This window comes from Mytilus californianus, unplaced genomic scaffold (assembly GCF_021869535.1).
Source record: "Mytilus californianus isolate M0D057914Y unplaced genomic scaffold, xbMytCali1.0.p SCAF_2, whole genome shotgun sequence".
Lineage (NCBI taxonomy): Eukaryota > Metazoa > Mollusca > Bivalvia > Mytilida > Mytilidae > Mytilus > Mytilus californianus.
Window position 1 is genome coordinate 789,768 of NW_026262668.1, and position 25,823 is coordinate 815,590.

The following is a 25,823-nucleotide window of genomic DNA, read 5'->3' on the forward strand; positions in this document are numbered from 1 at the left end:
AGTAAATTTACGGTACAGTTGTACATGTATAGTACAGCAAGTGTTAAAAATAAATCAAAACTTTTTTGTTTAAACAGAGTGAACAGTTTTTTGTCGGTTCATTCGTGTACATGTAGATTTCAAGTTATTTGACTTACATATTGAAGTATTATTAAACAGTTACATTTATGTTTGCTTGTAAAAACACATACACAATTAACATGAAAGAATACCTTTATAAAGAGCAAATTAGAAGCTGTGAGGATTACGCCTAATCAATCAATTATTTGATCATATTAATCAGTGAAGCAGATACAATGTGGCAATCATTTTAAAAATGATTGAAAATGTCATTTATCAACGGTCACAAGTGTTGTTTATATAAAAAAATCAATAATTTCCACTTATTGAAAAAAGATTTCATTTTAATTTGACTGTCATGAGTTAAAAAATTCTAACATTGCCTTGTGAAAGAGATCTGTCGTCTGAATTGGCCCTGTACATAACCCCATTGGTATACGTTAATGGATTGTTCCATTCTTTGAATCAGTTTTCCTCGAAATATTTGCGAAAGACTTTTTTTTTTGCTTTTCCACTCTTATCGTGAAAATAGCAAAAATAAAACTGTTGCAAAAATTTCCCGATTTACAGTATACAAAGAATCTAGTGATCAACAAGTATATAATCAACAAGCTATCAAAATTCAACAGCAGTAAATATATATATTGAAATACAAAACGGAATCTTTTTCTATAATTAAGAAAAACTTACACAGAAAGATATATCTTATTTTGCTGTTACACATACATTTTTTACAAACTTTATGTGCAAATAATACTGAACTTATGATGGACGGATATACAATTTAAAAATCTGTAGTTTTAAGTGCATGACACTAAATAATCCTTGTAAAATCAAAATATAAAACATCTTTAAATCAACGATGGCATTAATGTTTAGTCAGCAATCATTTAAACAGCAAAATTAAATGTAAAAAGTATGTAAATACAAGAAAACACCCTTCGAATCAGCATTAAAATGTTAGGCAGGGGTTTTCCATATCAAGCCTAAATTGTAATAGGTTCAAAATTTTTTGATACTTATATAGGATCTGGAACTTTCAATTACACAATTACTTACAATATTCTTTATTTTTTTAAATCATCTAAGCAGACAGAAAAAAAATAACTGAACACTGATTTTCCTTAAACTGTTTACCTCATAATAGAAGGGTGCAACTAGAACAAAAATTATGAGTTATCTGTAAACTACACAATCTACCTCTTTGGCAAGGTAAGCAAATAATGTTAATGACATTTGAAGATATTTTTAGGTCAAAACAGTTGCTTATATAAAATTTTCAATATATTATGCATGAATAATAATTTCAATCCAGTAAGAAAACTTTTATGGAAAATATTCATTTTTAAATTTGAGTGGACATACAGTCCAGGTATGATTAAAAAAATATTTAAATTGTACTTTTCAGCCCTAATAAAAACTCAGTAAATCATTTTAAAAAAAAGCACCCCCCCCCCAAAAAAAAAAAAAAACAACAAAAAAAAACTGAATGGTAAGTATAAAATGAAAAGAAAGAGTTTAATGTTAAAATATAATCAAGGCATGGTATCAAATGAAGTGAATGAACTAATTGCATATTTAAACCCTGACCTGTCTATTTAGTAAAAAGGATATAATAAACTCTCACCATCTATTAAAAACTAAAGCACTGTCTTTTTAGTTTAATGAATAATTTTTTTGATTTCTGTCTTTGATTTGAATTCCAAAATATGAAGCATAATACATGTACATAATTCCATACTTAAAAGATAAATTTACAAGACTGCCATACTAAAAAACTAATAAAAGCCATGATGTCACATCTTTGATTTCTATCTATCTAATTTCTGTGGGCATTCATTTCCCCTGATAGTGCAACGGAGTGCAACAAAGCAAACTTTCCTTTATGTGCCCACTGTTATGTTTTACTGTCGTCTGCCTTCTTTCCTTTGGTCTTCCCTCTATTTGTTCCACTGTTATGTTTTACTGTCGTCTGCCTTCTTTCCTTTAGTCTTCCCTTTTTTCTTCCCCTTGATTTTTTTCTTGGCAAGTTCTCCTAGCCTAGCCTTTCTGTCCTCTGCCACTCTCTGTTTATACATTATTTCATTTGCTCTGTCTACAATCGGTAATCTCAAGTGTTAGTTACAGGGTATGATATCTTCATATGATATTGTTAAAATTCTATCAAACTAATTTCCTTGGTATATAGATATAAGAAGATGTGGTATGAGTGCCAATGAGACAACTCTCCATACAAGTCAAAATTTATAAAAGTAAACCATTCTAGGTCAAAGTACGGTCAACAACACGGAGCCTTGGCTCACACCGAACAGCAAGCTCTAAAGGGCCCCAAAAATTACTAGTGTAAAACCATTCAAACGGGAAAACCAACGGTCTAATCTATATAAAAAATTCGTAAGGGTTCCGCGGAACCCAGTGTCTCGCCTACTTTTGCTGTTAATCACAGGCTCAACAAAAATGAGGAAAAAAATTAATAAAAATATTCCTCTCTATACTATCTTTTGATTGTAAGTAGCTTCTGTCCAAGTTTGGTAAAAATCCAGGATAGATTATGAATCTAATAAATGTTTTAAAAACTTAAACTGCAGACTGTATGTAATGTTAACTGGAAAAAAAACTAAGTCCATTTATAAGTAAAACACGGAAAAAATGGAACAAAATTTTTACAAAATTTCCTTCTAGATACTAGCTTTTAATCATAAACAAGCTTCTGTCCAAGTTTGGTACAAATCCAGGATAGTTTAAGAAAGTTGTTAAAATTTTAAAAACTTTAACCACAGAGTGAATGTAATGTTAACTGGCAGAGAAACTAAGTCCATTTATAAGTAAAATACGGAAAAAATGGAATTTTTTTTTTACAAAATTTACTTCTGGATACTATCTTATGATCATAAACAAGGTTCTTTCCAAGTTTGGTAGAAATCCAGGATAGTTTAAGAAAGTTATTAAAATTTCAAAAACTTTAACCACAGAGTGAATGTAATGTTTTCTGGCAGAAAAACTAAGTCCATTTATAAGTAAAATACGGAAAAAATGGAATTTTTTTTTTTACAAAATTTACTTCTGGATACTATCTTATGATCATAAACAAGGTTCTTTCCAAGTTTGGTAGAAATCCAGGATAGTTTAAGAAAGTTATTAAAATTTCAAAAACTTTAACCATAGAGTGAATGTAATGTTTCCTGGCAGAAAAACTAAGTCCATTTATAAGTAAAATACGGAAAAAATGGAATTTTTTTTTTACAAAATTTACTTCTGGATACTATCTTATGATCATAAACAAGCTTCTGTCCAAGTTTGGTAGAAATCCAGGATAGTTTAAGAAAGTTATTAAAATTTCAAAAACTTTAACCACAGAGTGAATATTTGTGGACGCCGCCGACGACAACGACGACGACGACGACGACGACGCCGACGGAATGTAGGATCGCTATGTCTCGCTTTTTCGACAAAAGTCGAAGGCTCGACAAAAACGAGACACGAGAAAGTTTACATGTGCGCGCTATTGTGTGTACTGTATGTACTGTCAGACTGATGATCAAAATCTGATAAACCATTCAATTTTCAAATTTTAATTCCAAAAAAATATAATCAAAGTCAAAACATTTCAAAACAGCAATAAAACTACTGTTACTTGTGAGTAGAAAAAAAGAATATAAATGGTTACCAATATGTCAAACTATCATCTTCTATAAGATAAACACATCAACAAAGTTAATAATAAATGGAGAATATGTCCATGGGACACAGATGATGCCCCTGCTTGCATATAAATTGATCTGTGTTTTGTGGTGATAAGCATTGTGTATAAGTTTCATAACATTTGAATGAGGCAAACTAAAGTTAGAGAACGGAAATGAAAAAATCAGCATTTTTCCCATTTAGGAAGGGGCATAACTCCAGAACATATAAAAGTTAGAGAACAGAAACCAATTTTGGGACATACATACTGATGGACAAGGGTAAACCTTAATGCCCCCTACTCCACGGCTGGGGCATAAAAAATCAGGAAAATAAATCAGGACGAAGTAGAATAGAAAGGGATAACTTGGTTTATACTCTACATATTTCACTGACTTTAAACCCCTGCCATAATTTAGATTTTAACCAAAATCTGCTAAATGCTCAATATCTTAATCTAATCCATAACTACATTTAACAGCTGCACCATATGTGCATGATATGCCTGTCTTCTACTTAAGGTTATTTTCAGCTAAAAATTGAATTTAAGTATAGATTCAACATCTTATTGATGAATAATATGTAAAAAGGATATCAGGAATCACAAAATATGATACAGATTTTCAAATTTATTATTTTTTTAAATGATGAAAGGCACACAAATTGAGAAAAATAGATTTAAACCTTGAAAGGTAGTTTGTCTTGAGTCATCATGACCTACATGTATGTTCTAAACTGTTCAATTAAAAAAAAAAAAAAAACTAGCATGCCAAAATATCTAAAACCACATACCTCAAAATTTGTAAATTCAAAAAAGTCAAACATTGTGTTAAATCATGGAAAGATATGTTAAAACGCAATTCAGATATCATAAAACAAACTCTTCCAATCTTTAATAACTAGTATCTAACAGTGGCGGATCCAGAAATTTTCATAAGGGGGGCCACTGACTGCCCTAGATCCGCCTCTGTCTAATTACTGCGAACATCAAGATGACAATGAAAACTTTATGATGTCTGCATGTTTTATGTAGGCCTAAGAAAAGAAAGAAGCATACATGTTCCGTGCTTTAAACTTACTTAGAGCCTTTTCAGCGAGTCTCAGTTGTCTGTATTCTATAGGTAACCATTCTTTAGGATGACTCAGTAAGCTGAAAATATATTGATAATTTTAGAAACACTGCACGAAATAATGTTTTTGATTTTTTAAAGTATGAGTTGAAATAATGTGATTTTTCTTATCTATAACCACTAGTCTTCATTATTTGTATAGAGGGAGCCTCTTTGGCAAAGTGGTCTAATTAGTTCATCTACTGAATCACTAGCGGGTCATTAATAACTAGGATTGTCAGTTTTCCTGTCTAAGATCGTCGGCTCTCTCTGGGCACTCCAGCTTCCTCCACCATCAAATACTGACCGTCACTATGTAGTCAATGAGGTGTTAACACCCAAAACAATCAATCAATCAATCTGTTTGTATAGAAGTTTTCTGTTTAGCAGGAGACCTATGTTTAGGGACTAAACTCTTAAAAATCACTAGTACGTTCGTGTCACCCATTTTCATATATATATTGTAAGCTTCTTAGTAACCCAGCTTATTTTAATTCTGTTTCCCATGAATACTCAAAAATGCATGCTGAAACTGACTATTACAAATGCATTACTGATTAAAGAGTAACCTCCCTTTACTTGGTCTACCAACTTTATTAGATTTTTTTAATGTTATACCAAGGGTAGGGGTGGGTGTTAATTTTGTTTATATTTTAATAAATCACAAAATCCACAAGTTTTCAATCATCAAAAAGCAATACTGTCATAAATCATGAATGCATTTGGCTTGTAACAAAAATGGGAGGAGTTAATGTCAAAACTTACTTTGATGAAGTATTCTTTGGTAGTGTTGCATTCACTTCATAATGACATGTCCTCCCAGATGGAGGATATAATGCCCTGAAAATACCAAAAAAAAAAGTTGACATGTTAATTTATTCTGAAATATTTTCCACAGGATTTGACATTTCAAATATCTTAAACCAAAAATAGTTCTAACAATTACTGTAAATTCAGAAATTTTTACGATGTTTTTATTATTGCAAAAATTTCAACTTCATATGCTTAAAAAAAAAGTCCCATTTTCTATTTTGATAGTATTATTTCTAGTTGCTGACCAAATATGAAGTAATTCTGTTCATTAGTACGTAAGGAAACGGTGACAGAAATATTTGTTGGACAAACAGACGAAATAACAAAGTAAATTTTTTATAGTCATTCTAGGAGTGGGAGATGAAATGAAATACTAGGGGAAAACTGAAATCAAAGATGGCAGTGCAAAACTGCTCTTTACAATTCATCTCCTCAAAAGAAATTTAAACTTCACAATTAATATATGTCTGAAGTGTTCCAGGATTTCTTTCTATTTTCTTTTAATAGGACGGAAGTTTCACTTTACACTCCAGTTACTAACCTTTCTAATGTTTCAGCTGCCACATTTACACCCTTGGCAGCCAATTTGGCCTGAAGTTGCTGGCATTCAAGATTTTCTTCAGTATCAAAATCCTGCAACCATCAATGCAAAATATGACAAGCACAATTTTTTCATTAAAAAATTCACTGACAGACTGAAACATGTAAAGAGTAAAATTGAAGTGGAAACAGGGAATGCATCAAAGAGACAACAACCCAACCAAAGAGCAGAAAACAGCCAAAGGCCACCAATGGGTCTTCAACATAGCGAGAAAATCATTAGCTGGCAAATTCATAACCACCAAACTGACCCAAAATCTGTAATTTTATTTATAAAAGAATTACAACAGTTCCATAGGAAACAAAATAAATTGTTAACACAGAGATATGTCTCGCCTTTTTGTTATTTTGATAATGCAAATTTTGAAATTCAAATAGCAATACTTTAACATGTAAGTTATGTAAATATCCTAAGTCAATGAACCATGACTGAAAGTACAGGACTAAACAATCTCCCCGGAAATGAGATGTGCCAATGCTAATACAACAACACACCAAATACCAATGACTTATCATAAGTCGTTCCCTTTAAACATACCTAAACACAAACATTGACTTGTTAACTATGTAAAAGTTTCAAAGTCAATGAACCATGATGAGGGGGTGGGGCTATGTAATCTCCATGGAAATGAGATTTTCAAATGCCAGTATATTTGCATACCAAGTATCATTGACTTAACATTAGTGGTTCATCTTAAACTGATCTGATCACAAACTAATACATGTAAACTAAGCAAAAGTTCCAAAGTCAATAGACCATGACTGAGGGGTAAGGACCAAATATTCTCCATGGAAATGAGATGTGCTAATGCTTATATAACTGCATACCAAGTATCATTGACCTACCACTAGTGGTTCACCATAAACTAGACCTAATCACAAACTATTACATTGCTGATGCTGCCGCCGCTGCTGGAAACAGCATACCTCCATCACGGGCAAGATAAAAATTGCATGAAATCATAATAAAGTATCAACATTTTGTGTGTATTTTAGGACTAGACACCATCAAATTAACAATGGAGATAACCTCTGAAGACTGCAGATAGTCATGTGACCTGATACATTTGTATAATCATTTCCTGTTTAATTTCATATTGATTACAAAACTATGTAAATCATTGTTGTACCTGTATAAGAATGAATTTTTGTGGACTGAATCAGTCAACAAAACGGTTCTTCCACGTGGCTCCCTTGTTTCACTTTTTAATTTGATATTCTATTCTTTTTTATAATTGTACTTCCTTACCACATGCACATCTGTCTCCAAATAAAGATCAAATTAAAGGTTGTTTGCAAAGAGACCAAAATGAGGTCAAATTATTGTCTTGCAAGATAATAATATATCAGAGATGTTTTTGAGCTTATTATTACAAAATTGAACCCAACTGGCTGCTTATAACAAATTATTGTTTCAATATTCTGCTTTTATTAACATTGGAAAAAAAAAATCACACTTAAATTTTTTATCTAATCATAGCTTATACCTCTTGAAAATTGTTGCCTACACAGTTCCTCTACTTTGAAAATGTAAAATTGGCATGATCAAACCACATTGTTAATATGATTAATATTGTATTTAAAGGAAAGACTCTGTAAACTTGATTGTAAATTGTATCTTTGGTTTGTTGCATTTTGGCGAAAGTCCATTCTAGATACTAATAATATTGTAAAGAACATCCCTTATGTAATTTGCTGAACATCTGCAATGATATTTGTTTAGACTACATTAGAAAGGTGACTAATCAATTTTATAAATTTAAAATGTAGTAAAACAGTTAAACAACAAAAGTAGCATAAAAAACACTTTATAAATTTCATGTGACCAAAGCGCTTTTCTGGATTTACCTTCATCAGGAAGCTCAAAGCCGAATATTTGAAAGCCAAAGATGTATAAGAACTAAAACAATTGATAAGCCAATTGACCAAAAAGGACCTTAAGATAATAGCCAAATTCATCTAAGAATCAACTTTTACTTGAGGGAATTGAAACCTTAGTTTCTCAATAATTTCTAAATATATAAACAAACAATTTAAGAAAGGTTTGTTATAAATCATGTTGGTACCAAATATGCTCATAAATATTCAATATGTAATTTAAAAATACATAAAATAAGAACAAATAATTATGTAAACTAATGCTCAGTTAAAGAAACAATTTGAAGCAACACACATTATTAGAATATATTTTCAAATTTAAAGTATTTTAGAAAAGACACTCCTGGTTAACAAATAAAATTTCATTTAAATCATAGTGCTAAGATGGTTTGTGTATAAATTCTTACATCATTAGGATTCTTGGAGGTTATGTATACAGGTTTACCGGTTCTTGGTCGTTCTGCAAGTTTGGATTTACTGGCTGTCCGTAAAGGTGGTGCTGACCTCCCTCTAGCAAAGGCACCATATATCTCTGGACAAAAAGGAAAGTAAATAAAGACATTTATATACCATTTATACTGTCACCACAATGATGGGCCTTGATGGTCAAGTGGTCAATGTGATCTACTTGTTTAGATCAATTGCATAATTATATACATAATACATATAATCATCAAAGATTGATTGTTTAATCGTGGTTTCTAAGTTTCCTCTACCAATGAAACTGTTAATAAGCCTGGTCCAAGTCAAGAGCCTTGTCAGTGGTTAAAATTGTTCATATCTTATTGGTTTTTTTTTGTCCTTTGAAGAATTTAGTGTTGATGGCAGATCATTATTGTCTCTGTTTATTAGATTCATTTAACTTTATGTTTAGATTCACTGGGATTTATCAAATGACATATGGTACACAATTAGAGCATGACATATAATACTTAATTAAAGCATGACAAACAATACAGTTTAGAGCATGACATATGATACAAATTTGGAGCTTGACATGTGATATACATTTAGAGCAAGACATGATACACATTGAGAGCATGACATTTGATACACATTCAGAACATGACATGTGATCCACATTCAGAGCATGACATATGATATACATTTAAATCATGACATATGATACACATTTAGCGCATGACATATGATATACATTTAAATCATGACATATGATACACATTCAGAACATGACTTATGATATACATTTGAAGCATGACATATGATCTATATTAAGAGCATGACATATGGTACATTTAGAGCACGTCATATGGTACACATTCAGAGCATGACATCTCATATACATTCAGAGCATGACATATGATAAAAATTTAGAGCACGTCATATGGTACACATTTAGAGCAAAACATATGGTACACCTTTAGAGCATGACATATGGTATAGACACATGTATAAATATATGAAGACTATCTGTTGATCTGAAGATATATTTTGAAGCTGTTCATGTATTATGGGGTAGCTATCACATTGATGTACTTCAATACATCTCCTTTTATTTATATTGTAAAATTCAATAGAAAGCAAAATTATTTGTGATACAATACTGGCTTCACTTCTTAACCTTGAGCATTACTTACTATTTGACAGTTTATCATTGTTAGGTAGCTGTACTGTTTGTGTGCTCACTTTCTTACTGTCTTCTTTACTGCAAACATATATGAACATATACATATTTATATATAAATAGTAAATTTTGCAGATTAAAATAGAAGTATATTTCAACACAAACACCATTATTTTCTTTAAACCAAAAACTCTTTTCATCTTTTGATTAATATTTAATAAATCAAAACAAAAGATAACAATTAGGGAATTGGTCTATAAAATAAAAGATGCCCCTGCTTGAGTCAATGTACTAATTCAAACCAATTGACGTTTAATTCAGCAATTTTTCCATTTTTAAAAGGACATAACTCTAGAATGGTGTGTAAGTGACACCACCCAAATTCCAACTGTGTTTGGTAGTAATAAGCATTGTTTATAAGTTTCATACCATTTGGATGAGGAAAAGTAAAGCAAGAGTGCAGAAACAGCAAATTCAGCATTTTTTTCCATTTATGAATGGACATAACTTGAGAACGGTAAGAGTCATGGACCCAAATTTGAACTTGATATGTGTTTGGTGGTAATAAGCATTGTGTATAACTTGTGTATCAGAACATCTGGTTGAGGCAAACTAAAGTTAGAGAATGGAAAACAATTTCGGGATGTTCATAAAGACAGACAAGCTGATGGACAAGGGTAAACATTAATGCCCCCTTTTACTAGTGGCGAGGGTATAAAATAGACTTGAAATAAAATGCTTTCTTTTGAAATGACAGAAACAATTTTGGTACATACACATTTAGTAAGAAAACTTATCTATTGTTCTAAATAATTTCCTTTTATTTATGTTTGAGATCATCTTACTGTACTTTTAAACGACAATAGCAAAACCCATGCACAATCCAATTTTACCTGTCTTTCGGACAGTTACAGTGACCATGTGAATGAGCAGTTGATCTCTTCTGCAGACTTGCTTTTTCTGATGAAGATTTAGGATGCTACAATAAAACAAAATTTTTTAAGTACAATATCAAATCTGATATAACATATATATATACTCCAAAGTGATTTGTCCTCATACAGTAAGAGTAATATGATGTGTCATATTTATCATCCACAAGAGAAAAAAAAGTTCGTACAGTGACACAGTGACCTATATGCTTTTAAAAGTATATTGCAAATTTCCTCTTTTACATACTTGATAAGAAAGATAAAAGTGTTTGGATATGGCTGAGTATTTAAAATGCTGATCTTCATATACAAATAATATTAATTTAGTCTATCAAAGATGTTAGTATAGCTTATCCTGGTCATATGCAAAACTTAGAAGTACACTTCATCTACCAGTATGTGGTAGAGTTTAATTTTTTATTTGCTATAGCTATATAGATGCGTAACTTTATAGAGTAAAATCCAAACAATACAGTTTTCTCTATCAATAAAGCAGACTAGCATTAAAATTATTAAAACAAACATTCAAAACTACAGTATTTAGATACAACATGAGGTACTGTAAATTTAGAAATTATTGCAATGTTTTTATTAATGCAAAAAATGAGACAGTATAGGGTTCGCATTAATAAAAACTCACACTCATAATTTCAGTAGTGACTTTCCTTCACAAAATTTTGCAATCACATTAATAAGAATTTATCACATTTTTACCAGTAATCAGTGATTCACAATAATAAATCCATGCATTAATTTCTGAATGTACATGTACAGTAAGCAAGGAACAAAGAAAAATGCACTTTGGTAAGGGAGCTACCATTTGATTTTTATGGGGGGCTAGGATGAAATTGGAAAAAAAAGGCAGGACAGGAGTTTTGAGTTAAAAAAAAGGCAGGATGAGCAACTTTGCAAAAAAAAAATGGCAGTATGACAATATATGTAAAAAAAGTCAGGATAAACTAATAAAAAAAGGCAGAACCGAATAGAGTGAAAAATAAAAAGGCAGGACAGAACAAAAAAATGCAGGACAAAATTTTTCATCATAGCCCCCCATAAAAATCAAATGGTAGCTCCCTAATAAAACACTTACCTTCTTATTTGATTTTAATTTTGGCGGCAAGCTCTCTGGTTGGGACAAATTCACAGTTTGTGAAGGTTTACCTAAATGTCTTTCAATTATTTTTTCAATTTCTAAATCTTTTGAGGTTTTCAAGTCTGCTTCATTTTCACTTCCTGATTCGTGTCCAAAACTAAAGTCAGACATTTTGTCCTCCTCGTCTGTTTCGGAAGCCATATGATCTTCATCAATACTTTCTATTGTTTTCATAGATTTTCCATTTTGTTTAATATTGTCATTTACATCTGTAGAAACTGTCTGGTTTCTTGTTTCAGTTACATGTGTTTGCTTTTTCTCTTTAAATGCTGAGGTTGGTTTTCGCCATGAAGGTGCAGAAAATGGTCTTTGAACCTTGAAACAGGAAGTAAATGCTCATCATAACATAAAAGGCTAGAAATACTAATTATTTGAATTTAAGAAAATATGATTATCATTTTAATATTCCAGAGACTAATTTCTACTCATATATAAAAACAATAAACTGCTTTGCCTAGCGCAGCTGGATACAACCACAGAGGTCCAACCCTGAACAGTTGGGGCAAAAATGGACACAATATTCAAGTTTGATATAGGTCTGAATATGGATTGTAATTAAGTATTTGACACATTATAGGTTTCTGACACAGAATAAATGTAGTCAAAGAACTTGAAATTGGTTATATGATTTGAATTAATATTCAGATAATTTAATTTTGGATGTAACATGTCTTCTGATTGGCTGAAAGTGTTTTGACTATCAGCTCATAGACATAATTTTGTCATGTGACCGCGACATCATCAACGTTTTTATCATGATTTACTCTTTTTTAGAATTAAATTATAAGAAATGACTTTAGATATTTTTTCTGTCTATTCAAAATAACATAAAAAATGTGGTGCACACTTTTAAATAACCCGCTGGTACTTTTTATGTTATTTCTTCATAGACAGAAAAAATATTACAGTCATTCCTTAATTGAAGATTTCTTGCTTTTGTGCAATACACTGTGCTGTTGCACAATACTTAGTAAATCTGTTTTCAGACTATATACAAAGAATTAGCAAAATAAATTGTGACCCCCAATTTTTCTTTGGAAAATTGACAATTTCTTTGAGAAAAATCATTACTCTTAAACACAAGTCATTGCCTGAAAATTAAAAAAATGCTTGTTTTAGACCCTTTTTGGTCCCTAATTCCTGAATGGTTTGGGTCAAGGGAGTTGAATCCTATTGCTTTTTTCAAAAATTTTGCTTTGGTCTTTTTTATAATAATTTTCATAACTCAATACTCAAGTGATATTGGTTTTCCTCAGTTGTGTATAAAGAGAATGTATGACGTCATGAGCCTAGGTCATTAATGTTGCCTACGAAAACAGCATTCTTCAAGTTATAATGATTTATAGCTTCTTTATTTGACTTTTTTATAAAAAGGGTGAAAAATAAACATGTGGTAAAATACTCATTTAATTATCTCTTTTTATTCTTAAACTGTATTAAGTAGAAGCAGACATGCAATTGGTGGTAGATGACTTCAAAATACAAATCACTGCTACACTTGTATTGATAGATTGATAAAGGTGTTGTTTAAATCCTTTCAACTAAAATTTGAATTTTCCAATATTTGCATAGTACAAGTGTTTTCAATAGTTACACTGACATGACTGAACTGTTTATTGTTTATACCTTTTAATTCTTTAATGTCTCTACAGTTGAATAAACATTTAAAAAGTGACTCCGTGAATTTCAAGAAACTTTGAGTGGTTTCCTTTTAACTTGAGTTTATATGTTTACATATTTTATCCCAAATAAAAGATCTTACCACATTCCCCATGTTTCTTATATGATACCTGGCCATACCTTTTTATGATTTTCATCTGGTTTTGTGCTGTGTCCATTTTTAAGGACTTCACTTTCCTTTTTAACACTACGGTTTCTGTTGATCTACAATTAAAACAATTTACGTAACAAACAAAATTAACTGAAGAGGGTAATGAAGTTATACAATTCAAATAAATGATGATTTAACTAAAGTTTATATTCAATGCATACATGTAGGACTTAATTATTTCTAACATATAATTTTCATTTTCTACAATAAATCCAAAATTTAACATATAAACATTCTTACAACTTCAGTCTTACAAGTCAAGTAAAATCAACATGTATATTGAACTACTTTTTGTTTTGTAATTTGTTTTTTTCATATGCACACAGTTTTTCTTGTATATTTGTTTGGAAACCAACAATAGCACCGATGGTCATTTACTTTGCATACACAACAAATACTATAAAACATACCATTTCACTAACAGGTCTAGGTTTTGACCTTACTCTAGTTGCTTCCCTTAGCTGCCTATCTTTTTCATATAGTTCATTTGTTTGTTGGTCAATAAAACTTTGAATCTTTGTTTCTTTCAAATCATTGCCAGATTCATCAAGTTCTATTGTTTTGATTGTTTTGACAAGAGGAGCTCCAGTAACCAGCTGAGAGTCAAGTTTCTCCTTTTTCTGTGCTTTAGAATTTGCCTGATTTACTTGACGTGAAAGCTCGTAATAATTTTTTGAAGGTTGTGATGTGGTTTTGGTTTTCATCCAAGGTTCTAATTTGTCTGGTGTTATAACTTCCTGCGGCTTTTCCTCATCACTGTCTGAAACTTGCATCTGCTGAACTAAAGTAACAACATCTTTCTCACTCTTCAGTCCACGGTATCGCTTTCGCTTTTTGGCATTGTCCAAATCACAGTAGGCAACAGTGACAGAACTTAAAGGCGTAGTTGGTCTATTAGTTGATGCTGATGCTGGTCTATTGCTGAAACTTTTTTCACACCTTTTATTATCATGAGAGTTGAAGTTAAATTCCAGATTTTCATTTTTAGGTTTCTCTGATCTTGTGTAGCTTTTATTGTTAGTCAAAGTTCTTGCTGTTTTTGTTTCATGTTTCATTTCAGTTAATGAAACTGTCTTATTGTGTGAACTCACAGGAGCTTCCTGTGTATTAGCACTTGAAACAGACAAAACTGATTGAAGCTCTTCAGATTCAAGGATTTTCTCTGGTTTCTTTCTACTTAATTCTGATACCTTATGACCAGCATTTCTAGGAGTAATGTCAATTGTAACATTTCTATCTTCACTGAATTTTACTGAGACTTTCTCTAAAGGATGGGGTTGATATGAGTCAATCTCACTTCGTGGGGTATTGGTAATTTGTCCAGAGTATTCAGATCCAGAAAAATCATATGAATCATTGACATCCTCCTTTTCCCATGAGACCACCTCACTATCACCGTAAGTATGAATCTCTAGTTTGCTTTCCTTTGAAGTTGGACTATTTACATGGGTATATGTATATCCAGGCAAGTCATTTACACAATGGTTAGCAGACGACACTTTCTCTATGAAGTCATTGATAGATTCGGATTTCTTATCAGCATGTATGTGCTCTTCTGCCATTGTTAATAACCTGCAAAACATAAATACATTCTAAAAAACTGCAAAACATAATTACATTCTAAAAAACTGCAAAACATAAAAACATTCTGAAAATATTCTGGATATGGTTTATTTCATTGGTACCAATTTTACCAGATTTTATACTTGATTTTACTAACAACATTTAATACTTAATAAATTATAATTTTTCTTATCGATCTACTTGTTTCGAAGTCAGATGCCTCTTATCAATTAGATACTAACTTCATTAACCATAATATTTCACAAAAAGACAGTTTGACTAAGAGGTCCTTATGAGTCAGAATTGCACTCCTGACACAGTTTTAGGCACCTGTGAATGGTCTTCTCTCTCATTTCACAGCATTTGTAAATTACAAATCGTTAGTAAACATCTTTCAAGGGTGATGACTCTTCATCAAATAATGGGACAATTTTATCCCAAGGAAGTCTTTGGTAGACATAGATTCACTGATCTTTTTTTCAAAATTTAACACTTTTCCTCTTGCTCTTATATAGACTTTTTCTGAAATTTTTATGGTAAATCGATTCTGTTCAGTTGACCATTTCTGTATTCTATCTTTTTCAGCTAATGTATTGGAGCCTACAGTTTTTGAAATAATTTGCTAAAATTACGCCAAAATGTGTTGTCCAATTCTTCTGAAATGTTTAAGAAAGATCCTGACCTGATAATTTTGACATATTCATCCAATTGTTCTATTTTAAGCATTGTCAGTCATGTTTGTTGCTGAATCAAAATCTTGGGTAAGTTCTATTAACTATAGGAATAGTTACAAAGTTTGGTTTAAATCAGTTCAATGCTTTCAAAGGAGAAGATTTTTGAAAAAGTTAACCTGAACAACAGATACCAATAGCTCACATAGCCCTTCAGTCTAGGTGAGCTAAAAATTGATAGCAATTAAAACAAAAATTGCTAACCAGTCAATGGCTATAGATAATTAGAGTGCAATTTTCTCCCCAAAAACTCTGTATTTGCTATCAAATTTGTACCTCTCTGTGTCAAGCTCATCCTCATCTTCATCTTCTTCTTCCTCATCATACATTGTTGGCAACATTAGATGTATTGGTGCTGGAGGTACATGTGGGGGTGTAGGAGTCCTAGGAGACTCAGCATGGGTGTACCGAAGTCTTGGAGAATTAACAGCATCTTCATTTGTACTGTTAATCAAATAATGATACATTATGTAATATAAATAAATACTTAAAAGAGACTTCTCCCAACAACACAAGAAATTTTCTTTAATATCATACTTTGTATATATATATGTACCTTTTTTCTCTAGTACTTATTTCCACGAATTTGGTATTGACCATGAATTCCTGTGTATTTAATTTCGGGGTATTTTAGAAAATATCAAAACATTAATAACTGACTTAGCATATCAAAATATTCATTTATTTAGTCTTTATTTATTTAATATGTTTTTACAGTTTCACAGTTCGATTATGATTATGTAAGGTAAACAAAATAATCATACATGTGCAGTTGTAAATTATGGTGATATTTATTAAATGGTATTTATTATGCATGTAAGCTGCATTTGCATCCATGTTTATTTATTTTCGCGAAAATACACCTACTGCGAAATTCGTTAAAAATAAATACACCACATGTAAGCATGATAACTAGATGTTATTGACTTCAAAATGTTACTTTTCTCATAAAAGTAATCAGTAATGATAGTTTCAGGAGAAATCCAGCACTTTACATTACTGTACTATAGGAAACAATAGCAGATTTATAAACTGTAGCAAAATTTATTCATGGAGTTGGGACCTGTGTGGTTGTAAATCACATACATGATATTGGCACTACAATTAATGTATAATAAGACAAAATATAAGGGTACTCATCAAATGCATGGATTTACTAAGAACTAAAACAACTTTATATACAAATGCTGTATAATTTTAGAAGGATCTATAATGTAAAATATAAGGGGTTGAATTTATATCATGAGTGTACCATGTCATTTTTGCACACTGTCTCATGATGTGTGTGTAACTGTTAATGGCAATTATTTCATGCATATTCAGGAAGACCATTGTCTAAGGACAAGTCATGAATGATTTAAGAGAAATTACAAAGAAAAAATAAATTCCATCAAACTTCTGTGCAAAATAACTTTCAATAATACTTTATTTTGTTTTTTGAGTGTTATCTACTTTTAGCCAATTGTTTTGTTTAGAGAAATACTAACTTGCTTTGTAAATCTATATCAATATGAAGTCTAGGTGTCCCTGCTGGTGGTGGAGGTGTTTTCCTTGCTATATTAGACTTCAACAAATCTGCAATTAAAAGTCATTTATTTTAATGTTTTAAAATGAGCTTCTTCATATGCAATTAAATAAACAAGTTGTATTAAGACTAATTTTGAATACTGTAAATTAAGAAATTATTGCAAGGTTTTTATTAATGTGAATAATGCAACTCCTTAGTTTGGTAATAATAAGAACTCACATTCTGAAATCTGGTACATATCTGTGTATAGCTTTTCCTAACATCACAATAATTAAACTCACATTTTTGTTCATTCTTCAAAAATGGCAATAATAAATGCATGCAATAATTTCTGAATTTACAGTAACTTCTTTTTATTTTGTTCAAATTAAATATAATTAAATGAATGTTCTCAAAGATTAGTCCATCCTGTGCACACCAGTTTGTAAAGGCATAAAACTGAGAAAAGTATTATGATATCTAATAAAAAGTTCCAAGGTTCTCTTGTGCCTTTACTATATACCATAATTAGTTTTCTTGTTTGAATTATTTTACATTTGTCATTTCAGGGCCTTTTATAGCTGAATATGCATTATGGGTTTTGCTCATTGTTGAAGGCCGTATGGTGACCTATAGTTGTTAACTTCTATGTCATTTGGTCTCTGATGGAGAGTTGTCTCATTGGCAACCATACCACACATTCTTATTTTTATATGAGACTTTTGCATGTATGTTTACCTTGATTTGAGTCTGAAAATTTCATGCCAGCAGGAGGTCCAATCCATCCTGTTGTAGCTGAGTAGGCTTTTGGAGGTCTTCCTGTTGGATCAAATTTGGCTCCTTTTACTGGAACAAAATTATGGTAAACTCAGTAAACTAGAAAATTTAAATGTCATGAAGGGCCCCATTTGCAAATTTTTGACTAAGGCACAGACTGATCATGATGCATCAAAAAAAAATTCCTATTCATGGGTTTTCATTTTTTCATAAATTTATAAAATACAAGCTTTTTTAAAATCCAAGCACTATCTATTTTGTTTGGCATTTTTGTAAATGGTGGGCAACCATTAATTTTAACACAGATAATAATTTGGGAATAGAAGTCATAGTTACACATTGATTTTTATTGAAATCCTAGGTAGATATTTCTAGGCTTAACAAGAAGATACAACTATACATTTTGATTGGGGATTAATAATTCATAACATTTTTTTAAAAATTGTATGTTGCCATTAGAAATCAAATTTCAAACTTCAGAAAAAAGTTTCAAGAAAATGTATGTAATGCATGGTTGACACATATCAACATGACATCATAAAGGAAATAATAAGTTGTTTTTTTTATCATAAATAAGCAATTTTCTGAAACAGTTTGGCTTAGTTAACATAAAGCATATACATTGTCTAAAACAATTTTTGTTCAGTGAATAGATACAGCAATAAAATAAACTTCCTGTGTGAATATCATTTAAGCAACAGTTGTTTTTAACATTATTGTGAGGCATTTTGCATAATTTTGCTATTTTACTGAATTAACCTATCATTGTATGGCGGTATATTTTAAAACAAAATTGCAATATTTTAATAATTGAAGAACATATATTAATGAAAAGGGATAGTATGAAAAAAGACTCAATTTAAGGACCAATTAAGCCCCATAATAATACTTTATTCCAAAAGCAAGCACAGCTTATAGGAGATATATATACAATTTTTGACAAATTAATTATACATGCACCATATCACATAAACAGACATATAACAATAAAATGTTAGCTACATTTAAATACATTAAATCACTCTTATACAATACAATTCTCCTCTATAAAGATACTACTTTGTAAATTAAACTTTACTATTGAATAAGTTTACAAAACATATAAAAATAGGGTCCTATATTGCCCAAGGCAAAGAATAAACAGTAAAAATGTGGTCTTTTTTACAATTATACTACATATAATTAATGGTAAACTTCTGCATCAACTAATATAAATTGCTTCGCCGGGCGCAGCTGGATACGACCGCAGAGGTCTAACCCTGAACAGTTAGGGCAAAAATGGACACAATATTTGCTCTTGATACAGGTCTGAATTTGGATTGTAATTAAATATTTGACACATAATAGGTTTCTGACACAGAATAACTGTAGTCCAAGAACTTAGAATTGGTTATATGATTTGAATTTATATTCAATTTTTTGCTTTTGTGCAATACACTGTGCCTGTGCGAATTGACCCCCCCCCCCCCCCCCCCCCTCCCTAAAAAAATAAATATAAATTAAACAATTTTTTTTTTTGCTTTTGTGCAATACACTATGCTGTTGGGTATTGACCCCCCCCCCCCCCAAAAAAAAAAATCAAAGCACTGTAAGCGCTGTAGGCAGTTAACCAAAAACCAAGGCAACGTAATTATGAAAACTGTGGCAGTACTAGTGTTGCTTCAATTTTTTTTAAAGACTTGAAAGAACAAACATTAAACATTGGTATATTGTACATTTATGTTCATTAAATGAATTGATTATTAAGGCAAATTAATTAATATTTCATCAAGGTTTTCAAAAGCAACTCATATCTCAATGTAAATGACCCCCATCTTCACCCCCCAAGTGCATGATGTTACTCCATACCAAGTTTGGAATAAAATGACAGGTGATAATAAAACAGTTGTTCAAACATTCTCGGGCTTTACACTGCTTGAAAGATTTATGTTTTCTTAAAAATGAGCCATAAATGAAAATTATTATAGGCCCAGAAATAATTTAATAAATAATTAAAGTAAATTCTATTAACCTAGACTCACTTTTTGCATCAATAAAATTTTATAAAAAACAAGAAATAATTGTAACAGGATGCCGTTAGGAAGTCTCCTAAACAAAACCCCCATAATTCGTCATTCCCATGGTCTCCTGACATTGGACAAATTCCAGTTCATCTTGGTTTGGTCTAATAAAGTGATATGCACATGTGACACCTAGGAGATTGACCCTGTATGTCATTCAAATCTTTTTGAAATGATGAACAGGAATAAATATGGTTTAGGTGTGGGTATCTGGACTGTTTACAAGTTCTCAAACAGGAGGAGGTGGGGTGACCCCAGGGACTCCCCCTATATTTCATTTGATTTGTTATATTGTCCCATACATGAATACATATGGTTTAGGGGTGGGGATCTCGACCATTTCCAAGTTCTCAAACAGGAGGGGGTGGGGTGATCCGAGGAACTCCCCATATATTTCATTTGATTTGTTATATTGTCCCATACATGAATATATATGGTTTAGGGGTGGGTATCTTGACTGTTTACAAGTTCTCAAACAGGAGGGGTTGGGGTGACCCCAGGGAATCCCCATATATTTCATTTGATTTGTTATATTGTCCCATACATGAATATATATGGTTTAGGGGTGGGGATCTCGACCATTTGCACGTTCTCAAACAGGAGGGGGTGAGGTGACCTCAGGGACTCCCCCTTTATTTCATTTGATTTGTTTTATTGTCCCATACATGAATATATATGGTTTAGGGGTGGGGATCTCGACTATTTCCAAGTTCTCAAACAGGAGGGGATGGGACGACACCAGGGACTCCCCCAAATTATTTTCATTTGATTTCTTTTATTGTCCCATACTAGTCTATATATTGTTTAGGGAAGGGGATCGCGACGGTTTGCAAGATACAAGTACATTTTCAAATTGAAGGGGGTTGGGATAACCCCCAGGGACTCACCCTATATTTTGGTTGATTTTTTTTATTGTCCTGTTCTCATTACTGAAGACTGCATGTGTCTATCACTTACTGTTTTCGAGAAATAGTCATTTGAAAATTTTAAAAATAAAAATCCAATAGGGTTCTATAGTAAACCTCTCCCTTCTTCAGGCCCCTCCAAATACCCCTAAATAGACCCCAATGCACAAACAAAAGATTAATGGCTCCGCTAGACATGTGAGTCTAATATTTTATGAAACCCTAAGTAAATCTGACAAACGGTCAAAGTTGTCTTCTTAGATGGTTTGAGTAGATTCGGTCCGACTTGTCTAGGGGACAGGTTGTCCACATTACTTAAAACATCCCATCAACTTCGATTTCTGCATCTGTTTCATGACCTCGTTTCATTCATCAAATAACAACAACCTTATTTGGCAAGATAAGTTAAAATTACCGCCCACTTATATAACTTTATTTCCTCTATCATAGAGATTTGTTGTACATGAACAATATTCCTGCGCATTTTGCCATTTGGGAAATATAAACGACTTGTAATTACCGATTTTCGGCGATGAAATATTTCATACAATTGTTCTTTGACATCGTAGCCAAAAGCACAGGGGATAATAAACTACGTACGGATTTCTATTGAGCACTACTTCCTATGTGCAACTTCAAAAGTTTTGGGTAGTTCGACGATCATTTAAGGTTTTTCTGGTCATATTTTTTGTATTCCAGAAATAAAAGTATTAAAAAAATGTCCAATTAGTTATAAATAACATAATAGCCTGCTAGATAATAACAATGGCACGTATTTCAGCATTTATTGGGTAGAACACAAATCTAGGGTGCTCGCATAAGGCAGCTTAACTGCCTAAAAATCCCCCCACCTTTTTTTTGCAAAAAAATAATTTGTGAAGAAATTTTGTTTAATTACTGAAATCTGAAATGAGAAAAATCCCCCCCCCCCCCAATTTCTTTTTTACTCCGACCCCCCCCCCCCCCCCCCCCCCCCCTTTTTTCAAAAAAAAAAAATTCCCTCAAGATATGGTCATAATCTCAATTCAAATTACCAATTGAGTTTGCAACCATAATTACCCATTTAAATACATCATAAAAGTCTTAAATGGATAATTTAAAAGCAGTGTAAGGGAGGTAATCCAACATTGTAAAACATTGTACTATTTTGTTTTTGGATTACCTCCCTTACACTGCTTTTAAATTTTCCATTAACCAGGAAACCCTTGTTTCTCCCCCTTTTTTGCCCCTAATTCCTAAACAGTTTGAGCCATAACCCCCCAAAGCCAATCCTAACCATCCCTTTGTGGTATGGAAACGTGTGGTATAATTTCAGAGAGATCCATACACTTAAACACAAGTAATTGTCTGGAAGTTACAAAAATGCTTATTTTTGGCCCCTAATTCCTTAACTGTTGGTACCATAACCCCCAAAATCAATCCCAACCTTCCTTTTGTGGTATTTAACCTAATGGTTAAATTTCATAGAGATCCATTCCCTTAAACTAAATTTATTGTGCGAAAAACCAATGTGTCTTACCGACTTACAGACGACGACGCCAACGTCATACCAATATACGACTGCAAAAATTTTTTGCGGTCGTATAAAAAAAGATGAAAGAAACAGTAAATATACCAACCTGCTATGCCAGGTGAACGTTGAACAACTTCTTCTTTAGCACTTTGAGGGCGTTGTTTTTTACCAATAGGAGGGTGATGTTTCCTAGCTGATATTTTAGCACTTGAAGGCCTCTGGGATGCTTTTGTGTTGGCTTTAAGAAGTTCAGGTATAGATCCATTACTTCCCCTGAAAATAAAGATTTCCATGTCCTGTAACAACTTAACAGGTAAAAGAAAAATTCTAACCATCATGCTGAAAGATGTCTAAAAGTGAACGAATTGAAATGTAAAGTTCAATTAAGATTTTAACAAAGCTAGCTGTATCTACAGATCTTCAAAAACTCTTAAATATCATAAATGAAATCAGATATTTCATGTATTTCAGGTATACAAGTTTGACCATGAAAATTTCCTCCTTTGTCATAAAATACATATATGTTAGCTATCAAGCTTACCTATTATAATGTTTATAGATTGAAATTCACTGTGCTGAAATGGTTGTGTGTTAATTATATCATATATATTAACTGGAAATAATTTTTATGAGTATGAAATTAATACCTGAAAAAATTCTTAGAGAGTATCGGTATCTACGATCCTAATAATAAATAATTAAATTTTGTCATCTGTCATTTTACATTTGTTTAATGTATTCAACAACAGCTACTTAAGAATCTCTTTCTTTGATTTGTTTTAAGCAGTACCACCCCCCCCCCCCCCCCCCAAAAAAAAAAACGTCCATGAAAGATGGTACTTTCAGAGTATGAGAAACATATTACCAGGCAGTTTTCTGAGAACTAACAGACTGTATTACAGGTTCTGCCACTAGGTTGGTAAAGCTATTACTTCTCTGTGATGTTAAGTTTGTAGCTTTTAGGTCTTTTTTATTTGCCAGTCCAAAGTTATACACAGGCACTGGTTTGACTTGCTGCAGATGGCTTAGTGATACATTTGAGGATTTCAGCCATTTCTAAAAAAGTAAATATGTTGGAATAACAATTATTATTGTAAAGTTATCACAACTTATGTAGACAGACAATGGAATGACAGAAATTCTTAGTTTGAATTAAAGTTACTATGTCTATACACCTTATCGCTATTTGTCTGCCATTACTGATTATCATTGAAGTTCCCGTAAAATTTGATGTCTCAAGAGAAAATGTCTGACGCAACAAAGGAAAAGTAATAGTTGTATGGCGTCAATAGTTCAAGTGTCGCAAATTCTCGGGTCAAGTGTGACACTGTGTCGCATATTCCCAAATAGTGATAAGGTTCATAGGCAATCATTATACTACAAGTACATCTCCTTTTTTTTTAATCTTAAATGCTGATTCAACATACAAAATGTAAGATTTTATAAGACAGAAAACAAAAGCAAAATGAGTTTTAGGGAAAACTGAAGTGATAATTTATGGAGATTTTTGTAAATAAAGATTAAAAAGAAGCTTAATAGTCTATCTTCTTCGATTTCATGTAAATATAATCATATTTTTAATGAAATAATTCTTTATTTTTAATAATAGCATAAAACAGTATGCAACTTGAAACAAACAATGTAATGTGGCACAGTGTTCATTTTTTTGTTCCCGGGCAAGCTAACAGACTTTGTCCTCTTTCACAGGTAACACCTGCCATATTACGACTTTGTCCTGACTTACACAGGTAAGACATAAAGCTTTATTGAAAGTCGGTATATGCAATACAAGTACAAACATAAGCTCTGAAGAGCTTTTAAAACCGACAAAGCAACAATAAAACAAAACATACATATCAAGTCATGCACACATCAATTAAACATAGAAAGCAAGAGTTCATATTCATATATAAACATGCAACACAAAGTTCTTCAAAGCATCTTAAAAGTTAAACATACACCGAAGCATGCAGTCTTATGAGATAAAATCACAAAAGCAAAAATAAAATGGTTTGCACATAAAAAGCACATAGAGTTTAGTTAAGTAACTAAAATTAGCACAAAGCAGCAGAAGCACTATAGTAAAGATAACAATATAATTTTGCCATGCTGAAAACAGCTGTCTCATATTATTAAACAGGTCAGGAATAACCACCAATTGGTGGATTATACCTCAATTGATGTATAATCCACCAATTGACATATAATGGTATAGACCAATTGACGTATAATTCTTTGTTTTTCAAAGCAAATTATTCAACCAAAATGGAGCATTATTTTCGTAAAACCATATTATTGTATGAAAACATGTCAAACATTCCTAGTTTAGTATAGTGACATAACCTATTGCATTTAATCAATAAATGTATTTGCAGTTTCTTCTATTGTTATCTTGTCAATTATTGATTGGCAAATTTACCACTAATCACCGATCAATGGACATCAATACTGTCTGCAGTCATGTGATTATGAGTACAACTCCACAGGTGAATGGAGCTCTTTGTTAATACTTGATTTTCATTATTAAAAGTCAATCATGTTGTCAATAATGGTCAATAGTACAGATGTTTCAACAAAAGAATTGTTGTACACATGCATTCTCAAGAGATGCAGCAGGCTTTGACAAAACTGAAACTTTCGGAGGACTCAATAATGGTCATAAAATAGGTTGTAAGTTGCAAAATGATGCTCCTATCTCACACTGGCATTTTAAAACAAAAAACTTGCATTATACGTCAATTGGTCTATACCAATATATGTCAATTGGTGGATTATACGTCAATTGAGGTATAATCCATCAATTGGTGGTTATTCCTGGCCTGTTAAAATATGGAGATATAAATGACAACCAAAATTATGTATACATCTAGATCTAAGAAAAACAACAATTTCCAAAAAATTACAGTGGAATTAGCTTTTCTTGATTCCTCTGTTTCAGTCCCATACTCATCACTACTGTACGGATTGGCTATGTCATCCATTTATTTGCCTGTTATCGTTATCATATTCATTATGAAAATTTAGTAGAAGGCAGCCATATTGTTTACAATAGTTTCGAGTTGAATATGTACTGATCCTTCTGATTGGTTAATATATGTTATTCTTCCAATCAGAATATTCGTTTT

At 31.7% G+C, this 25,823-nt stretch overlaps 1 protein-coding gene across 1 annotated transcript; it reads right to left on the reverse strand.

The window, feature by feature from the left end:
* Nucleotides 1-1,539: 1,539 nt before the first annotated feature.
* LOC127729039 (uncharacterized) lies at nucleotides 1,540-25,742 on the reverse strand. The gene is made up of 16 exons (XM_052236657.1): nucleotides 25,602-25,742; nucleotides 23,564-23,754; nucleotides 22,805-22,971; nucleotides 18,182-18,289; nucleotides 17,424-17,511; nucleotides 16,213-16,380; nucleotides 14,053-15,214; nucleotides 13,612-13,695; nucleotides 11,749-12,126; nucleotides 10,620-10,705; nucleotides 9,740-9,807; nucleotides 8,549-8,673; nucleotides 6,205-6,296; nucleotides 5,616-5,690; nucleotides 4,821-4,891; nucleotides 1,540-2,155 (listed from the first exon to the last, which is right to left on the reverse strand). The coding sequence occupies exons 1-16, from the start codon at nucleotides 25,677-25,679 to the stop codon at nucleotides 2,016-2,018; spliced, it is 3,081 nt and encodes a 1,026-aa protein (XP_052092617.1). The 5' UTR covers nucleotides 25,680-25,742; the 3' UTR covers nucleotides 1,540-2,015.
* Nucleotides 25,743-25,823: the final 81 nt, after the last annotated feature.